Consider the following 18,834-nt stretch of genomic DNA (forward strand, 5'->3'; position numbering starts at 1 on the left):
TTACATTCTAGTGGAAAGAGATAAACAGTGGTAAGGTACACATAAAACTGCATTAGCTGGTGAAGTGTTACAGAGAAAAATAAAGTAGGAAAGGAGAAAATGGTATGTAGGAGGGAGGGCAAAGTGAAGCAGGATGGATAGTGGAGGCCCACAAAGAAGGTGTTATTTAAGTAAAGACCAAAAAGAGGTAAAGGAGAAAGCCATATGGATATTTAGAAGAGGGTTTTAGACAGAACAGCACAAAGACTCTGAAGCAAGTATTTAGAGAAGAACAAGGAGTCTGCATTGGAGAGGACTGAGCAAGGGGAAGAGTAGTGTGCAGTGAGATGGGCAGATCTCAGGGTCCAGACTGGAAACAATTTCAGGCCATTATAAGAAGGTTGCCTTTTATCCTGCATGAGAGAGGGAAGCACTGAAGGATTGTGAGCAGTTGAGAAACATCAACGAGCAGGAGTAAATGGATAGTATGGCTGCTGCATTAAGGAACGACCTATGGGTGTCAAGGTTGGAAGTGAGGAGACAGGCAAGAGACAATAATTTGGACCAACATAGTGATGGTGAAGGGTGGTAAAGATTGCTGGCTTCCTGGGTATATCTGGAAATTGAAATGATAGAGGAGATGTAGAGTATGAGATGATGCTAGCAGGACTCCAGAACTTTTGGCTGAAAAAAATGGAAAGTATGGAGTTGCCATTAACTGGAATGGAGAAGACTTTTGGAAGTGTAGGTTTTGTGGAAGCAGGTCAGGATCTGATATGTTAGGTTTGAGATGTCTGTTAGGCAGATACGTTGAGTCGGCAGTTGTATATATAAGGCTGAAGTTTCAGGCTGTGGTCAGGGCTAGATATTGAACTTGTACTTTAATTTCTATACACCTCTTCCAAATTCACCTTCCAAAGCTCTGTTTTCACCCTATCATTTTCCTAATTAAACACTTTCAGGGATCCCCTACTGCCTACTGCAGATGCCACAAACTGGATGTTGGGCTGCTAACATGTTCTGTGACCTACACAAGATTTAAGGCAATTTGGATGACTTGCCAACAGTTATAAATTGGAAGATCTCTAATAAGACAGATATTGGAATGTCTTGAAAACTCAGAATATTTAGAAATACAAGGTCTACAATCATATGAGTAATGTTTAGGAGTTAGTTCATTTGAGCTGACTAGTACCAAACACCCAATTTTAAAGGGAAAATAACTTTCTGAGATGCTATGCATGTCACAGTGTCATATACCACAAAACTCCACCTTACATTTAAATGTGGGTAATTATATCAATTTTATAAAAACTAACTCTAACTAAATATTTAGAATTTAATGAAATTTATGTAATTTTATTTTAAAGAAATTGTTGCTACTGATCCTTTTTTCTTATTGCAAGCCTCTTATAAATGATTACTTAGGATCCCATGTTTGCTTATTTTTGCATCAAAATACTCTTTAATGCACTTGGGCTTGTTCCAGGATATCCACCTACTGTAAATGGAATTTTGTAGAGAAACAAAATGTGAGCCAGGATTACAAGGAAACTGTGTTCCTATTTCCTACAGAAACAGGGAGCAGTAGCTTGAGTGATCCTGAACTGGCAACAAACACTTCAGATCGGCCCTCAAAAGATGAGTAAGAGTTTGCCAGATAGAAAAAAGAGTTCATTTACTCTTATCCTCTGGGCTCCTATGGGATTTTCAAAGTTGCACACCTTGATCAAGTTAAAGGCTGATCCTCAGACTGAGCTCAAGGTCCTGCTATAAAACTCTGACTTGCACAGCTCTCCTAAATTCTGCTTCTTGCTTTCATTCACATTCACTCCCTGGCACCCTCCACTACCACTGGAACATATCCGTTCCCTTACTCTCTAAGTCCTAACTATTCTTCGAATCTGTACAAAACCCTACCTTCTTGGAGCATTCTACTTGGCCCATACTCAACTCTTTCCTCGATTATACTCACATGGCACTGACTCTATCACTTGCTTGCTCACTTATGCAGGCCCTGCCTTGTACTGCTTTTGATGGGCTGCAAATTTCTGCAGTCTATGTCCCTAACTACACTGAGCTTCTTGAGCTCATTGTTGAATTACTCAAGTACTGTTCTCTACGTCTCCATAGCACACACACACTCTGAGAGGCTTCTAGGCTATGCTCACAGCAGACTCATGTGATAGAACAGAACTGTAATACAAGTACTCTTTATGTAATGAAATAACAGCTAACATCGATTTGTTATTTGTGAGCAGGAACTGCAGCAGGGAGAGGGGTGAACTGAATAAAGCAAGATCTCTGATCCAACTAATTTATTTTCTATGCCTACCAAACTCCTGTTCATTCTTTTTTTTTTTTTTTTAATGTTTATTTATTTTTGAGAGAGACAGAGACAGAGTCAGAGACAGAGACAGAGCATGAGTGGGGGAGGAGCAGAGAGAGAGGAAGACACAGAATCTGAAGCAGGCTCCAGGCTCTGAGCTGTCAGCAGAGAGCCCAACAAGGGGCTCAAACCCACGAACTGTGAGATCATGTCGTGAGTCGGACACTTAACCGACTGAGGCACCCAGGCACCCCTAAACTCCTGCTCATTCTTAAGATTCACTTTGAAAAAACTTGTCCCCAATTCAGAACCATCGAAGCTCCTTCTGCAATTTCTTTAGTTTCCCCATAAATGATGGCTCTCCTTTCATCCTATTACTGGTTGTCATCTCTTATGGGCAAATCCTACCTCTATTCAACAAGAAGGTAAAGTTAGATGCAGTGTACTGAATTAAGCTAAAGCGTGAAAGAGTAAGATGACATAAAAAATAACAATTGGTTTCTCAGGTGTCCATAAGCAATAACATTCTAGAAAAGAAAGATGAATGAATTAGAGTGATCTGTTTTTAAATTAAATTTCAAAATATTCTCATTCAATTCTATATTTATATTTAAATTTCAGGCTGTGTATGTGGGAGAGAGAGACACAGAGAGAGAGTCAGAGAGAGAGAGACAGTTAGTGCCTTGGTATCTCAAAAAAATTTTTTTTTGTCAGAATTTATTTTGACTGAGGTCTTAAACTACTCAGTTTAGATAAAATAACTCACTTGGATGGAGAAATAAGATCATATAGTGATAGAATGGCCAATACTGGATAGAGGGAGGGAATGAAACCAAATCACAGAAGAGAAGTTGGCATGAATGGATATAAAACAATCAGCATTCCATGTTTTTAATTAAACTAATTACAACTGAAACAAATACCTAACAAACAACCTAAAAATATCTCCACTGAATATAAGCTCAAACACATTAAGTAAAAAGGTATGTTTTGGATTACTTAGCATTTGAGATATCACCTCTAAGTAACATTTATAGATATTTTTATAAATAATTCACAAGACAGTAAAAAAACAAAAACAAAAACCTCACAAGTCTGAGCACTTTCACAAATGACTCACAAGTCTAGGACTCTAAGGTTTTTGTTTTTAAAGAATTTCCAGATTCCTCCAGAGCTGTAATTCCCAAGACGTGTACCAGGGTGTTCTGGGGTGTCTCAGTGAACTCACAGGGGTACAATAAGATATTTTAAAATTTCAAGGCAAACACAATGGTACTCAAGATCAATCAAACACCTCAGGCACTACTAGCTTGAGGTAGATCACAATTTTAACCTTAGATAACACTACATTCCTGCTGATGTGATCCTATCTTTTTGAAACTGGATTTTTCAGTTTGTGTAATAAAAAGCAAGAGGGGCACCTAGATGCCTCCATCAGTTAAGCGTCCAACTCTTGATTTTGGCCCAGGTCATGATTTCACAGTCCTGAGATCAGGAGATCAAGTCGCCCCTTGGGCTCCATGCTGGGCAAGCAGCCTGCTTGGGATTCTCCCTCTTCCATGTGAAAATCAATGTGAAACAGGAAATGAGAGTGGTGATGTCTACTCTGACTCAAATTTTGAGGTGATCCATGTCCTAAATATATAGAACTTGGCCTGTTATCCTACTGACCTAGAGGAACCATGAAAACATGACTTGACACCTAAGAATGCTATGAACTAAAATTTTGAACACTTATGCTATAGCCACTACATTCTCTAAATTACTGTTTTAAGTTTGAAAGACACACACATGCACATGCACATGTATCCCTCTGTCCTACATAAGACTTATTTTTTATTCCAATACCATCAAGCATCACAATTCTTTCTATCTTTAGTCACTATGGTTATCCTGCCTAGAAGTAGTATATTAAGATGGTTGTTTTTAAGCCAAGCAAACCCCATGTTCTCAGCAATAATGTGTGCATTTAATTCTTAGCTCTATTCAAAAGTATAAATGTTCAAAAAAATAATAAATTCTTCCTTTAAAATAAATAAGGTATGTTTCCTTTTTTTTTTTAATTTTTTTTTAACTTACATCCAAGTTAGTTAGCATATAGTGCAACAATGATTTCGGGAGTATATTCCTTAGTGCCCCTTACCCATTTAGCCCATCTCCCCTCCCACAACCCCTCCAGCAAACCTCTGTTTGTTCTCTATATTTAAGAGTCTCCTATGTTTTGTCCCCCTTCCTGTTTTTATATTATTTTTGTTTCCCTTCCCTTATGTTCATCTGTTTTGTATCTTAAATTCCTCATATAGGTGAAATAATATGATATTTGTCTTTCTCTAATTTCAGTTAGCATAATACCCTCCAGTTCCATCCACGTAGATGCAAATGGCAAGATTTCATTCTTTTTGATTGCCAACTAATACTCCATTGTATATATATGCCACACCTTCTTTATACATTCATCATCCATTGATGGACATTTGGGTTCTTTCCATACTTTGGCTATTGTTGATAGTGCTGCTATAAACATTGGAGTGCATATATCCCTTCGAAACAGCACACCTGTATCCCTTGGATAAATGCCTAGTAGTGCAATTGCTGGGTTGTAGGGTAGTCCTATTTTTAATTTTTTGAAGAACCTCCATCCTGTTTTCCAGAGTGACTGCACCAGTTTGCATTCCCACCAGCAGTGCAAAAGAGATCCTCTTTCTCCACACCCTTGCCAGCATCTGCTGTTGCCTGAGTTGTTAATGCTAGCCATTCTGATAGGTGTGAGGTGAATAAGGTGTGTTTTCTAACTGCAGCTTAATCTACGGCATGTGAAAGTGATTGCACTGTTGTATGACACTTAGGAAACAGCAGAACAGAGTAGTTAGAAAACAGTAAACAAATCTCAGTTCCTACCCACCACCATCCCTTACGATTTGTATGGCTTTTGAAAAGTTTTATGTAGGGGCGCCTGGGTGGCTCAGTTGGTTAGGCGGCCGACTTCAGCTCGGGTCATGATCTCATGGTCCGTGAGTTCGAGCCCCGCGTCGGGCTCTGTGCTGACAGCTCAGAGCCTGGAGCCTGTTTCGGATTCTGTGTCTCCCTCTCTCTGACCCTCCCCCGTTCATGCTCTGTCTCTCTCTGTCCCAAAAATAAATAAACGTTGAAAAAAAAAATTAAAAAAAAAAGTTTTATGTATTTTTTTTTCCTTGCTTATCTGTTTTCTAGCTTGTCTAAGCACAGTTCTCTCAGTGCTGTGATGGGATTAGTAAACAGTACCTACCAGATACTCTCACTGAGAGCAATGAATAAAATGATACATAAAAATGTTGGGGTGCCTGGGTGGCGCAGTCGGTTAAGCGTCCGACTTCAGCCAGGTCACAATCTCGCGGTCCGGGAGTTCGAGCCCCGCGTCAGGCTCTGGGCTGATGGCTCGGAGCCTGGAGCCTGTTTCGGATTCTGTGTCTCCCTCTCTCTCTGCCCCTCCCCCGTTCATGCTCTGTTTCTCTCTGTCCCAAAAATAAATAAAAAACGTTGAAAAAAAAATTTAAAAAAAAATGCATAGCACTATGCCTGACACCCAATAAGTGGTAGCTGTTAATAACACATTTTATTATAGAGAAAAATAGTCCTCCCAACAAAAAATTTGTCGATTAGCTTTAAATTTTTCCCTAGAAATTAGACTGAAAATTGTCTGAATCCTTCCCACTACAGATATTTTCCTTGTCTCCATTAGGCTGAGGAGCTTATACAAGAAGCCAAGTTTTTCATCACTTTTCTTGAGAGAACAGTTTAATTCAAGGCTGATGAGAAAGAAAGGTTAAATAACATATCAGGATAAAAGAGACTACAAAAAGTAGAGACTCCAAGCGGAAAGAAATAACTCTGATCTCTCGCAGACATTTGAAACTATTGACTATCCTCTCCTAAAATCCTTTCTCCTTTGCTTCCAAAATCCTGCCCTTGCTTGTTTCTCCTCCTATATAGCGCTTTCTCCTTCTCTACCTGTTTGCTGACTCCACAGTCATTTCAGTAAATTATGCAACAATCTGTGGCAATGCCTGCTAAAACACATGAGGGCTATCTGGAGAGGTATGAATAACTCTAAAACAAGGTTAAAAGAAGAAGTGCTACAAGGGCATAAAAAAAATTGCATGAGGTGCGAGGGAAGAGGAAGTTACTGCTGGAAAGAGAGAATTAGGGAAGTCTTTGTAAAGGAGTTGTCCTTTTGGATGGGTCTTAAACATGATATAGGATTTGGATATGTGGGAATAAAGGGAAGGGCATGTGAACCAACAGGAAGAGCAGGAACAAGGGCGTAGAGGCAATGACCATGGGGTGTGAACAAGGAAGCAAAGCTTCATCATGGAGAAGAGAGGAAAATAATACTAGGAATGCTATTTGAAGCCAGACTATGGATGTCTCTGGGTGCCCCCGGGACCATCACCCTCTCTTCTTCACTGCATGAATTTCCATAGGGCTGGTGCCCACCAAATTCAATTATTTTGTTGTCTCAGTGCTTAAGACTATACCAAAAAATTAAAAAAAAATAAGCTTCTTCAAATCTCATCATTAATAAACTAGAGATGCCTACATTCTGGTTCCAGTTCTACCATTAACTCGTTCTAAAATTCTGAGAAACTAATACAAACCCCCTTTCAGAGCACAGCTTTCTCTTCTGTAAAATGAAGGATTTGGTTTGATGAGCTGTCAAGGTCTTACCTCTGTGAAAATTACCCTTCAAAATAATGACTTCATTTAATGTATCCAAAAATCATAAGGATGCAGTTTTGCCATGTGACCTCCAAATAAATGACACTTCATTCCAAATTATAAAGACTCGGTTAAATGATGAAGTGCGGCTTTTAAGAATGGTCTTTAGGGGCGCCTGGGTGGTTCACTCGGTTAAGCGTCCAACTTCAACTCAGGTCACGATCTCGCGGTCCATGAGTTCGAGCCCCACGTCGGGCTCTGGGCTGATGGCTCGGAGCTTGGAGCCTGCTTCCAATTCTGTGTCTCCCTCTCTCTCTGCCCTTCCCCCGTTCATGCTCTCTCTCTGTCTCAAAAATAAATAAACATTAAAAAAAATTAAAAAAAAATGGTCTTTAAGCTCACTCTCCAGTTTTTATGGTAAAAAATAAAATAGAATGCCATCTTCAGGAAAGTGACTACCATATTTGTCAGTTATAAAATGTATGCATTTTTAATTGTTAATATTCATAAAACTATGAAGTCTTTCAAGCATAAACAAATTCATTATTTTCTGTTTTATTGGAGAAATGTTTAGATCAACAGTATATCTTAGAATTAAAGCAATGTTGAAATAGTTGGCTGAAAAACTTTTTAATGAACAAACACTCATTGAGGACCTACTAAATACCAAGGACTATGCTGGGACCTAGGGTCATAAATTGGAAGAAAAAGACATTGTAATGCAGAAGTGAAGGGCTTCTAATCTAAAATGATAAGCATGGCTATTATGGGAGCAAAGAAACACTGCCTCCCAGGGACACATGGGCTCAAGCAGACACTTCATAAAGGGGGTGAGATGGGTTTTGTGACAAAGAATCCATAGACATCATCTAAGTAAAAAGGAGGAAAGTGTATTTAGCCAGTGGCAATCATATGAGCCACAGCACAGAGGGGAAGGTGGGTGAATTGAAGCCACTGTATCTGGAATGGTCAAGAGTCAGAGGTATAAGATATGAGACTGGAATGGGTGAGCTCAAATTTCATCGTAAAAAGTTTAGCCTCTAATTCTGAAAGTGATGGAGATCCACCGAAGAATGCCAAACTGGAGAATATCTGACTGGAGAATGAAGCCATGCTGCAAAGTCTCATGTCTATGGATGACAAAGTGATGGGCGTGGGGGGCAGGGAGAGGAGCCTGATGAAGGTATGGGTATAAGGAAGCTGCTATAGTAGTCCAGATGAGTTGTGAAGAAGACATGGCTACTCATAAGGGGATAAGACAGTTATTTTTCAAGATAGAAGAGATGGGGGCAGTGAGCCTGGGTGGCTCAGTTGGTTGAGCATCCGACTCTTGATGTAGGCTCAGGTCATGATCTCAGGGTTCATGAGTTTGAGCCCCTTATCATCAGTCTGGGCATCATGCTGGCAGTACAGAGGATGATTGGGATTCTCTCTCTATCCTTCTCTCTCTCTCTGCTCCCCCCCCCACTTGTGCAGACACTCTCACTCTCTCTCCAAACAAACTTAAAAAGAGAGAGAGAGAGAAGAGAGAGGATTTAATTAATAGCTGTGCATGAGAAACCAAAAGGAGTGGGGAATGGTGGAAGTTAAAACCTGAGTTTTTTTCAAAGAGGAAATTAAGATCATATACTTTTTAATTGAATTCTCAAACAGTTGGAAAAAAAATAGCGGAACTCAATAATTTGAAACCCAGGCTGCAGTCACAGTCTTGACCTTGCCAAGTTGAAGACTACTCTAGTACACCAGCCTAGAAGATGAGAATCTTCCTTTGAGGGAATAAACGTGATTTCCAGCCCAGGAGTAGTAGGGTCAGCATATCCCTCTGGAAATTTCCATCTCAGAATCTAAGAAAGTGAAAGAAAAAAAAAAAAAGGGCATGGGGGCTCTCAACGACTTGAAAGCTTTGCAGGATTCCCTAGGGTGAATCATCAGAAGAAGGAAAGGGCTCTAAGCCTTACTACAAAGGAGCTCTTCTCAAAAACTTTTCAGGTGAGCGAGGGCTCCAGTATTAATGCCAGTGACTGCTTAACACCAAACCACTTTCACTGAACAACCACTATACACCGGACACCATGCTTACTTTTGCTGGGCCCAGTTTCCTCACCTATTTGACAGAATCACTGTGGTGTTTAAACTGCAAAGATTGACTTGACAAATTGACAAATATAAGGAACCATCACTCTTAACCTTTAGCTTAGCATATGCATCCTTTCATGGGCCCACATGTTGTAACCTATAGCCATGCCAGGTTACCGCTGTCCACACCGTGTCCTCACCCCTACACTATAGCTAGGGTAGGTGGCCTGTTATGACTTTCTTTTAGCACCCCTTCAGACCACTTATCAGAACAGTGATTAAATAATTATCCCACCAGACTATCAGATTCCATAAGCGTGAAAATTGATCCATTTTGTTTACCCCTAAATCCCTCTGCTTATCAAGTGAATGAATAAATTCTCCCAGGAAAAATCTTATACCTCTCAAATCCTCAAATTTTAAAATGACTTTTTAAATAAAATTCAGTAAAATAAAACAAAAAAAAATTAAGTACCATTTCAACCCTCAATGAGAATAACTATATTCATGACAAGAAGCCACCATGAAGTGGATCCTGGGTTTCCTTTAGACCTGGTCAGGCCTCAAGGACTCCAGTCACTTCTTACTTGCTAGGACCCCACCAATTCTGCCCCCAATGGCTCTATGGCCTGAAATCCATCCTCGTTCTAGCCATCAACCTTCCATCACCTCATCCCTACTGCTTTAATTCTTCTTTTCATGATATGCACAATCTATAGACAATGTGGAGCCGCCAAAGTGATGTTCTGGGAAGATGAACTTGACCTTGGTACACATAACTGCAGGAAGAAGAGACTAGAGCTATACAGGTGGCTATTATATAGGTAAGTAATAATAGTGCTGCCCTTGATCTAAAGCAGTGACAGGAGAAGAATAATCACTATCTGACTTGGAGGGTCAAAGAAGAAAAGATGGCACAAGTTTCAAGTCCAAGTGAGTGGCGGAAAGGTGTATAGCAAGTCCAGTGAGTGGTGAAAGATATCTAGTATAGACAGACAAACAGCACCCTGTGCTACTTATCATTAAAAGGGGTGATTGTGGATATTCTTTGTAGTCCTTTGTTGTTGCTATTGTTGTTTTCTTTTCGGCTTTCCAATTTTTGCTACACTGAGCATACATTACTTTATTAAAAGAGAAAAAACAACAATCTTTGTTTTTTATGCCACTTTGCTATGACATACTAATCTTGCAATATGTGTGAGATATCATAAAGGAGATGCCCGGCATGAAGACAGAACTGTACGTCTGAAGGTCATGAGAAGTCAAGGTTATACGCACATTTTTGGAGTTGTCTGCATGGAGTTTAAAGCCATGGGAATGCCTAAGATTCTCAAGAGAAGGAGACAGAATTGACGAGAGCCAGAAGATGAACTTCTGCTTCAAGCTGTACAGCCCTGAAATCACTCACAAGGAGTAGCTGGTGGTAGGTAAGGGTACAGGAAACATCCCACTAGTTAGAGGCTTTATCCAGCCTGCTTGAATTTAAGCTCAGAGAGTGGATGGATGTGGTGCAGGTAGGACCCCATCTGCACCACCAGAATATTTTGGAGTAGCCTATATTGGTACAGTTCACTCGCTGTTACTGTGATTTGCTTTGGTGCCATCATGCCCACTGAACTGTGAACTTCTTAAGGTCAGGAATTGGGTCTTGTTCAATACTTTATCCCTCTTTGTTTTCCCCTCACCCAGAACAGTACCTAACACATACCAGGCATTTCATAAACATTTGTGCTGAAGCCACACACATTAGAACTGCTCCTCCCCATCCCTTCCTTCTTTCAGATGACTTGGTTTTCCTTGGTCAGACTGCTATGTGCTCTCCTGTCAGAACCAGTCCTCTAAAACCTAGATGAGTGGACATGTCCCACATGCCTAATGCTCATGTGTCTGTGATAGATGGTGATTCTAGTGAATGCCCTGTAAAAAACCCTGAGGTGCTTTCCCCACACATCATTCACCCTACTTAGAAAGTTCACCATCTTGCTCAGTGCACATACCGCTTACCTGTAAGCACACACCATGTTAGTCCACATGGTATTTAGAAAATTTATAATTAGCCAGGTTAGAAACAAAGCAATAAACTGCCCAGCAGAATGTGGCCCAGACTCGACATGCATTTTTATTTTTTGTTTTTTGCTTGACATGATGGTTGCCAAATTTAGCTCTTTCTACATTTCTAGATCTATTATGTTGATATTTAAGACCTTTCTTCTAAACTTCCTTGGAGAATTACAGGGTTTTTTTTTTAGAAAATTGACACTGAAGAGATAGTAAAGTCCAAAACCTTCCCCCAACTGACTGTCACAATGTGGAAGCATTTTATAAATTCTGAAACAACACAGCACTGTAATCCAGTGCCACTCATGGCCACTGGAGTGGGGATTCAGTGTCCTGGGGCTCCTGATTCTAGGCCCATGCTGCCTCCTTCCATCGCTCTGCCTGTTGGATAGTTAATGTCCTCCAGTGCTTCCTTGTCACACAGCATATGCACGGAAAGTTAGCAGAGATGTGCCCTGATGGAAATGTTTTTCCTCAGCTACTTTTCCTCCTCTGCCCCTTGTTAACTCTTGCGACCCTGGACCAGTCCCTTAACTCTCTGATTCTTCATCTTGTCTGATATAAAATAGATTTAGTTTAGTACCACCTGATCTGTCTATACCCTCAGCGATGCTGGGAAGATCAATCAGGAAAATGTTGTGAAGGTATTTTGTAATAACAATTAAAAGCAAGAGTAGGGGCACCTTGGGTGGCTCAGTCTGTTGAATGTCCGACTGGATTTCAGCTCAGGTCATGATCCCAGGGTCGTGGGATCAAGCCCCGCGCTGAGCTCCTCACTGAGTGTGAAAGCTGCTTAAGATTCTCTCTCTCTAGGGGCGCCTGGGTGGCGCAGTCGGTTAAGCGTCCAACTTCAGCCAGGTCACGATCTCGCACTCCGTGAGTTCGAGCCCCGCGTCGGGCTCTGGGCTGATGGCTCAGAGCCTGGAGCCTGTTTCCGATTCTGTGTCTCCCTCTCTCTCTGCCCCTCCCCCGTTCGTGCTCTGTCTCTCTCTGTCCCAAAAATAAACGTTGAAAAAAAAATTAAAAAAAAAAAAAGATTCTCTCTCTCTAAAATAAATACAATGGAAAAAAAAATAGAAAAAAATGGGGCACCTGGGAACGGGGCGCCTGGGTGGCGCAGTCGGTTAAGCGTCTGACTTCAGCCAGGTCACGATCTTGCGGTCCGTGAGTTCGAGCCCCGCGTCAGGCTCTGGGCTGATGGCTCAGAGCCTGGAGCCTGTTTCCGATTCTCTGTCTCCCTCTCTCTCTGACCCTCCCCCGTTCATGCTCTGTCTCTCCCTGTCCCAAAAATAAATAAACGTTGAAAAAAAAAATTAAAAAAAAAAATAGAAAAAAACAAGAGCAATAGCTAACATTTATTTAGCATTGATTTTGTGTCAGATAGGCACAACTTTACACAAATTAACCCATTTCATTCTTTTACCAACTCTAAGGTACAGGCTCTGCTATTGTCCCCAGTTACAGAAAGGAAACCGAGGCACAGAAGCTAAGTGACCTGCCCAAGTCACAAACCTAGCAAGGAAAGAAGCTGGAATATGCTGCCACATACAACCTGGGAAGAGTGAAAAACTACTAGAGCTGACAGGAACTGCAGGATATAACATAATACAAATACGTGATGTCACAGGAAAATGGAACAATGGCCATTTACAGACAGGGCAACTGAGGTCCAGCCAGGTTTCATTGCTTACTCAATGTCAGGTATATTTTTAAAATATATTTGTAGTATGTTGAAAGTGTTTTATTTTTAAATTGTGGGAAATTGAGCAAAACTGTTAGGAGACTGGGTACTAGATTCCATGACCAAATATTTTTTAATATTTTTTTAAATTTATTTGTTTATTTTGAGAGAGAGAGAGAGAGAGAGAATGTGTGTGTGTGTGTGTATGTGTGTGTGTGTGTGTGTGTGTGTGTGTGTGTGTGCATGAGCAGGGGAGGGGCATAGAGAGAGAGGGAGAATCCCAAGCAGGCTCTGTGCTGTCAGTGCAGAGCTCAATGTGAGGTTCGATCCCACGAACCATTAGATGGTGAACTGAGCATGGCCACATTTTAAATTCTAGCACTTCCACTTAATCAGCTATTTTACTGGGGAATTAAAAATTAAAATGTGTGGACAACTGCAAGAATAAATGCGTATGAAATGTGAGCTACTATTACTATGGCTATCTCAATTCCTGCAGCTGGGTCCCAAAGCACGTTAAGAGTTCTAGACAAAATTGTATAGTTCTCTTTTAAAATGCTAATGGAGTAATTACAGTATCAGATTTGAAGAGAAATAGAAGAGTCTCAAGTGTGAACCTTTTATTTACTTTTTTCTTGATAAATCTATTTTAAAAACCTTACAACCAAGAATTAAATTTTCAGAAATAGATTTTCATTGCATTTCCTCTTTCTATCTGCACAGTGGTTCTGATTAATATCCAAAAATATGTTAGAAATAGGAAGTAGAAGGGGCATCTGGGTGGCTCAGTCAGTTAAGTGTCTGACTTCAGCTCAGGTCACGGTCTCATGGTTCATGGGTTCGAGCCCCGCATCGGGCTCTGTGCTGGCAGCTCAGAGCCTGGAACCTGCTTCAGATTCTGTGTCTCCCTCTCTCTCTGCCCCTCCCTCACTCCTACCCTGTCTCTCTCTACCTCTCAAAAATGAATAAAAACGTTAATAAAAAAAAAAGAAAAGAAAATAAAAAGAAATAGGAAGGAGAAAGCAAGGACAACCTATTTACTAAGGAAGGAATACCTGTAAAGGAGAGGAAGGTATAACCCCAATGGGCCAGCAATGTCCCAGGGACTCATGGGCTTCAGTCATGAAGAACATGGCTTGATTCCAAGTCAAACAAAACTGTACCAAATCCAGCTCTCCCACTTATTAGGCAGGTGGCCTTGGGCAAAATGACTTAATTTCTCCTGATGCTATCAAGAGCTTTGGAACCCAGAGTTGACCCACTTGCTCCTCTATGTAGAATCTTTGGGATTCAGGGTGATTGCTATTCCCTACAAGGTTTGTGGAATTTACCATGTTGGTGTCAAGGCCTACTTCACAAGCCCTGAGAGGCAATTTTTTTTTTTTTTTAATTAAGTAATCTCTATGCCCAACGTGGGGCTCCAACTCATGACCTCATGCCCTGGAGATCAAGAGTGGCATGCTCTCCCAACTGAGCCAGCCAGGTGCCTCCTGAGAAGTATTTTGGAGTCTTTCAGGAACAGACTGGCCAGCTGAAGTGGCTATAAGAGATATATGATGGAAATTAGTTGGACATATAAATAAGGCCCACCTTGGCATTGAATCAAATGAATATCAAAGGTCTAATGAGCAAAGATCCCCTCTATAGCAGATGGATCTGATATTCTATCAAGACAGGGCCATCCCCTCTATCTCATCCACACTCCTAACTAGCTCAAAGTGAGGCTCACCGTTCACTTTTTAGTCTCACCTCTTCTTTCCACACACATAGCAGAGTTGAGAATAAAGAGGAAAGGGAATCATTCCTGTGTTTGGACAGACAGGCTGATCTGAAGGTGCTGTGAGGTACAGTTAGTTGACTGGAATCTGGGTGGGCAACTGAGGCTGGACTTCATATGAATTCACTCCTCACAGGGCTATTGATGTAGCACGAAACATGTCACCAGGATGCTCCTATCATCCTTTCCCACAGGGCACAGGTTCCCCACAACCAGCTGTGCCTGATGCCCAGCTTATAACTCAGCTCACAGGGTCTCTGGGCTGGAGGCTGACACAGACAGGTTCCCACTGAACATCAGAGCTCTGGGAAGAAGTTCCCTACTGACCTGCTACACACCACTATACGTACACAGACCTCTTACATTTCTTAACATTTATTTATTTTTCAATGTTTTTTTATTCATTTTTGGGACAGAGAGAGACAGAGCATGAACGGGGGAGGGGCAGAGAGAGAGGGAGACACAGAATCGGAAACAGGCTCCAGGCTCTGAGCCATCAGCCCAGAGCCCGACGCGGGGCTCGAACTCACGGACCGCGAGATCGTGACCTGGCTGAAGTCGGACGCTTAACCGACTGCGCCACCCAGGCGCCCCATATTTCTTATGTACACAGACCTCTGTCACTAGAGCCTCCACAGCCATGTTAGTCCAGAACCATGGCTCAGGGGGCATTTCTAAACTTGGGATTTCAGCTGCTCATGTCAGCATGTTGTAATGCTGATAAAGCTAAAAGATGGTGCTGGGCATTTTGGAACAGATTCTATGTTCCAAATTTATTAAGATTTACTTTTTTATAATTTTTTAAAGTTTACTTATTTATTTTTTTGAGAGAGAGAGAAAAAAGAGACAGCATGAGTCAGGGAGGGGCAGAGAGAGAGAGGGAGAGAGACAAAAATCTCAAGCAGGCTCCAGACTGTCAGCACAGAGCTGGACGCTGGGCTGAGACCCATGAACCCTGAGATCATGACCTGAGCCAAAATCAAGAGTCTGATGCTTAATGAACTGAGCATCTGGGGGGCCCCCTCATTTATTAAGATTTAGTCCACATATTTATATCATGTCCTTCTTCCTAGCATTTATACATGGTCCAAAAAAAAAATGGTAGTATAACAGTAATCCTTGCAGCTCTCCTAGATAGTGGAGACTTTAGTCACCTTTAGCTGGCATCTGTTTGCTCATTTGCCATTTATTGGGAGAAAGCATTCTGCCTAATTCACAGATGGGTCGGCTGAAATCAGGAGGTTAGGAAACTTAACATAAAATCGCCCAGGACATGGGGGGGTAAAACAGGGATTCAGTCGAAAGCGGTTCGACTCTGGAATTTAGTCTCTTAATCACTATACCTTTCTCTCCTCTCTGTTAGGTGGGGACACTGAGATTCATGGACATTATATAACATGCCTGATGTCACATCCTTATTTGCATTTGACACAAAAGTCTAAATTATAGCTATATCCCCTTTGAAACAGTAAGCTAATTCTAAACTTGAGTCCTGGATACTCCAGTACAGCCAGAAGAGTTTTCACACACCAAAAAATGCAGCAACCGAGTGCAGAGACACAGTGTGGCTTTTCTAGATGAAAAACCCAATCAGATAGTGGCTGGTAACATCTTCCGGTCTCTGATAACCCCCATGCTACTGGAGCTGCTCAAGATGACTTCAAATGCATGAATCTGTTCACATGCCAAAAGGTTTATCATAAGACTTGGCAGCTCATGATTAAAGAGGCACCGCAGTCCCCAGAACTTGAAGTGCCCTTTCAAAAATTTTCCACATTTGTTCTTGCTTCGAGTCATGATAAAGTGTTTCCAGTCAAATACACCAGCTAAAAATGAAGCTATTTTCTGAAGGACAAGTGCCGGGTTTGGGTCCAGCACTTACAAAGACTCCTGGTACCACAGACCATGGAACAGTCAGAGGTGAGGTGGGACTGTTCAACAACGAATCCCAGAGGACCTTAAAACTGAGCAGGAAGATTCCTGAGCTGCCATGTCCAACTCCTTTGCACTTAACAAGGATTCAACCGAGCTGAAGGGACTTGTCTGAAGCCACTGAGCAGGTTAGTGAGTGGCAGAGCCAGGATCTATAATCAGGGGTTGGACATGCCCAGGTTGCAAACAGCTTCAGTCCGAGAACTCACACTTGGAGCAGACATACATTTGCCTAATGCCCTGCCCAGCTCTGGGTACAAACCTTCAGAATCAAATTCTGGTTTCAAACATTGTAATGAAGCTTCACAGTTTGCAGATTTCTCACTGAAAACTTTAAGGCCAAATCAAGAAATCGTACGGCCAGGATGCCCGGGTGGCCCCTGGATGGGCTCTGTACTGACAGACTGGAGCCTGCTTGGGATTTTCTCTCTCCCTCTCTCTCTGCTCCTCACCTGTTTGCACTTTCTCTCTCAAAATAAATAAACTTAAAAAATGAAAGAAAGAAATGACTAATGTCATAGACTCTTTGACAAAAGTGACCTTAAGGTATGTGCACAGTGTCCTTTTCATAGACCACAGAGAGTCAGAGAAAGAGAGAAATAATACTTTGCCCCCAGTACATACACACAAAGATCCTTGGCTTCACCAAAGCTGAGAACCTCAAACTCTCTTGACTGAAGGGTAAAGAGGGAGGCAAGAGCAAGGAGCAATTAAAAACAGCAGTGAGTAAACCCCTCTAGCCTGGAACTCTCCTAGTTCCCGCTGTTAACAGGTCTGAAGACTCCCCCGTTGGTGGCTGGCATGACACTAAGGGCCTCCTCACCCGCAGCGTTGCCCACGCCCGGAAAAAGAGCTGGAGAGGGAGAACTGAATGCAACTCCAGATAGTCTCTCTCTGGGTCCCTTCGGGGGCCCGCGCTGGGTCGAGTGATCCCAGGGGAGGGTGTGAGAGGGTGTTCAAGCAACAATCCCAAAGCGCCAGGGAATGCACTTGAAGTTTCAGCCAGAGAGAGAGAGAGATAGAGAGAGAGAGAGAAAGAAAAAAAAAAAAAAAAAAACTTTTTTGTTTTCTTTGGAAACAAGTTTTCAACCCACCAGAAAAAGTCTCTTGCGGCTCAGCGCCCCGGACTACACTAGACCTCAACCCGCTGCCCCGGGGCCTGCAGACCCGCTTCGAGGCCCTCCGGCCCTGGCCTCCTCCCCGGTTGCTCACCTGCGATGTCCCAGAGCTGCAGGCGCACTACTGTCTCAGGGTCCCAGTGGAGCACCTTGAGCGCGAAGTCCACGCCGATGGTGGCCCGGTAGTGCGAGGAGAAGTTCTGGTGCACATAGCGCTTGATGATGCTGGTCTTGCCCACGCCCAGGTCGCCGATCACCAGCAGCTTGTACAGGTGCTCCTTGTGCGCGGCCTGCATCCTGGCGGGCCGCCCGCGTGCCGTGCCGGACCGAGGGAGCGCAGCCAGCAGGGGCCTGGGCGGGAGAGGGACTCCGAGAGCGCGAGTGCGGGCGCCAGGGAGCCCAGCGGCGGGGCGGGAGCGAGAGGCGGAACTCCTCCCCGGCCGCCTGGAGAAACGCCCAGACAGGCGCCCAGGGGTTAATCCTCCTTCCTACCCCGCGCCGCGCCGCGCCGCCTAGGAGGTGGGCGGAGACGGGAGCGTCTCCCGGGACTGGGAAGTGGGGGAGCTCGAGTGTGAATGCCTGTTGCGGAGGTTATTCGTAGGGCGCTTTGGAGTTTTCGAAGAGTTTTCCTCGCCTGTGATCCTGAACGCAAAGCTGTGAGGCGTGGGCTTTATTTCCCACGTTCTGCGTGCGGGAAAACGGAGTTAGAAAAGTTCAGTGTATTGCGGGAGATGAAAGTGACAAGCCTGGTGAACACAGGGCACCTGAGCTCACAGCCGCCACTCCAACCCACACTGCAGAGAGAGCTTGGAAGAGAGGCAGCGGATAATACAATCGTAGGAGGCCCAACATGGGGGGTTGGGTTCAGCATGCCCTGGTTTTAGAGGTGAGTGATCTTGGACAAGTCCTTTGATCTTGGCCAAGCCTCAGTTTGCTGTCTTCCTCAGTGACGTGGTAATGGTAATCCAGACACGTGAGCAGCCTTGCAGTGAGAACACTGAGCATTTTGACTCTTTGTCAGTGGTCTACCAAGGGGGATCACTGGGCTGAAAACGCAGAGGTATCCTTGGCTTTTAGCCTCCTCTTCTATCCTAAAAGCTCTGGGCGACATTGAAAGACGATTTAAATAACTGGTCAGAATACTTCAAGTGATAATAATAGCAAGCATTTATCCAGCACTTGCTATGTG

At 42.9% G+C, this 18,834-nt stretch overlaps 1 protein-coding gene and 1 long non-coding RNA gene across 2 annotated transcripts in view; one reads left to right on the plus strand and one right to left on the minus strand.

Moving 5' to 3' along the window:
* RAB38 (RAB38, member RAS oncogene family) overlaps positions 1 to 18,237 on the minus strand; it is a 57,736-nt gene extending 39,499 nt beyond the window's left edge. The window contains exon 1 of the mRNA XM_040489580.1: positions 17,740 to 18,237. Coding sequence (XP_040345514.1) covers positions 17,740 to 17,941 — 202 coding nt within the window. The 5' untranslated portion in view covers positions 17,942 to 18,237. The remainder of the gene's footprint in view (positions 1 to 17,739) is intronic.
* On the plus strand, positions 12,493 to 17,613 carry LOC121039390 (uncharacterized). Its single transcript, XR_005794736.1, has 2 exons — positions 12,493 to 12,838; positions 15,959 to 17,613. It is a non-coding gene; the product is annotated as an uncharacterized LOC121039390 (long non-coding RNA).
* Positions 18,238 to 18,834: the final 597 nt, after the last annotated feature.

Source organism: Herpailurus yagouaroundi, unplaced genomic scaffold (assembly GCF_014898765.1).
Source record: "Herpailurus yagouaroundi ecotype Mexico unplaced genomic scaffold, PumYag 180, whole genome shotgun sequence".
Taxonomy (NCBI): domain Eukaryota; kingdom Metazoa; phylum Chordata; class Mammalia; order Carnivora; family Felidae; genus Herpailurus; species Herpailurus yagouaroundi.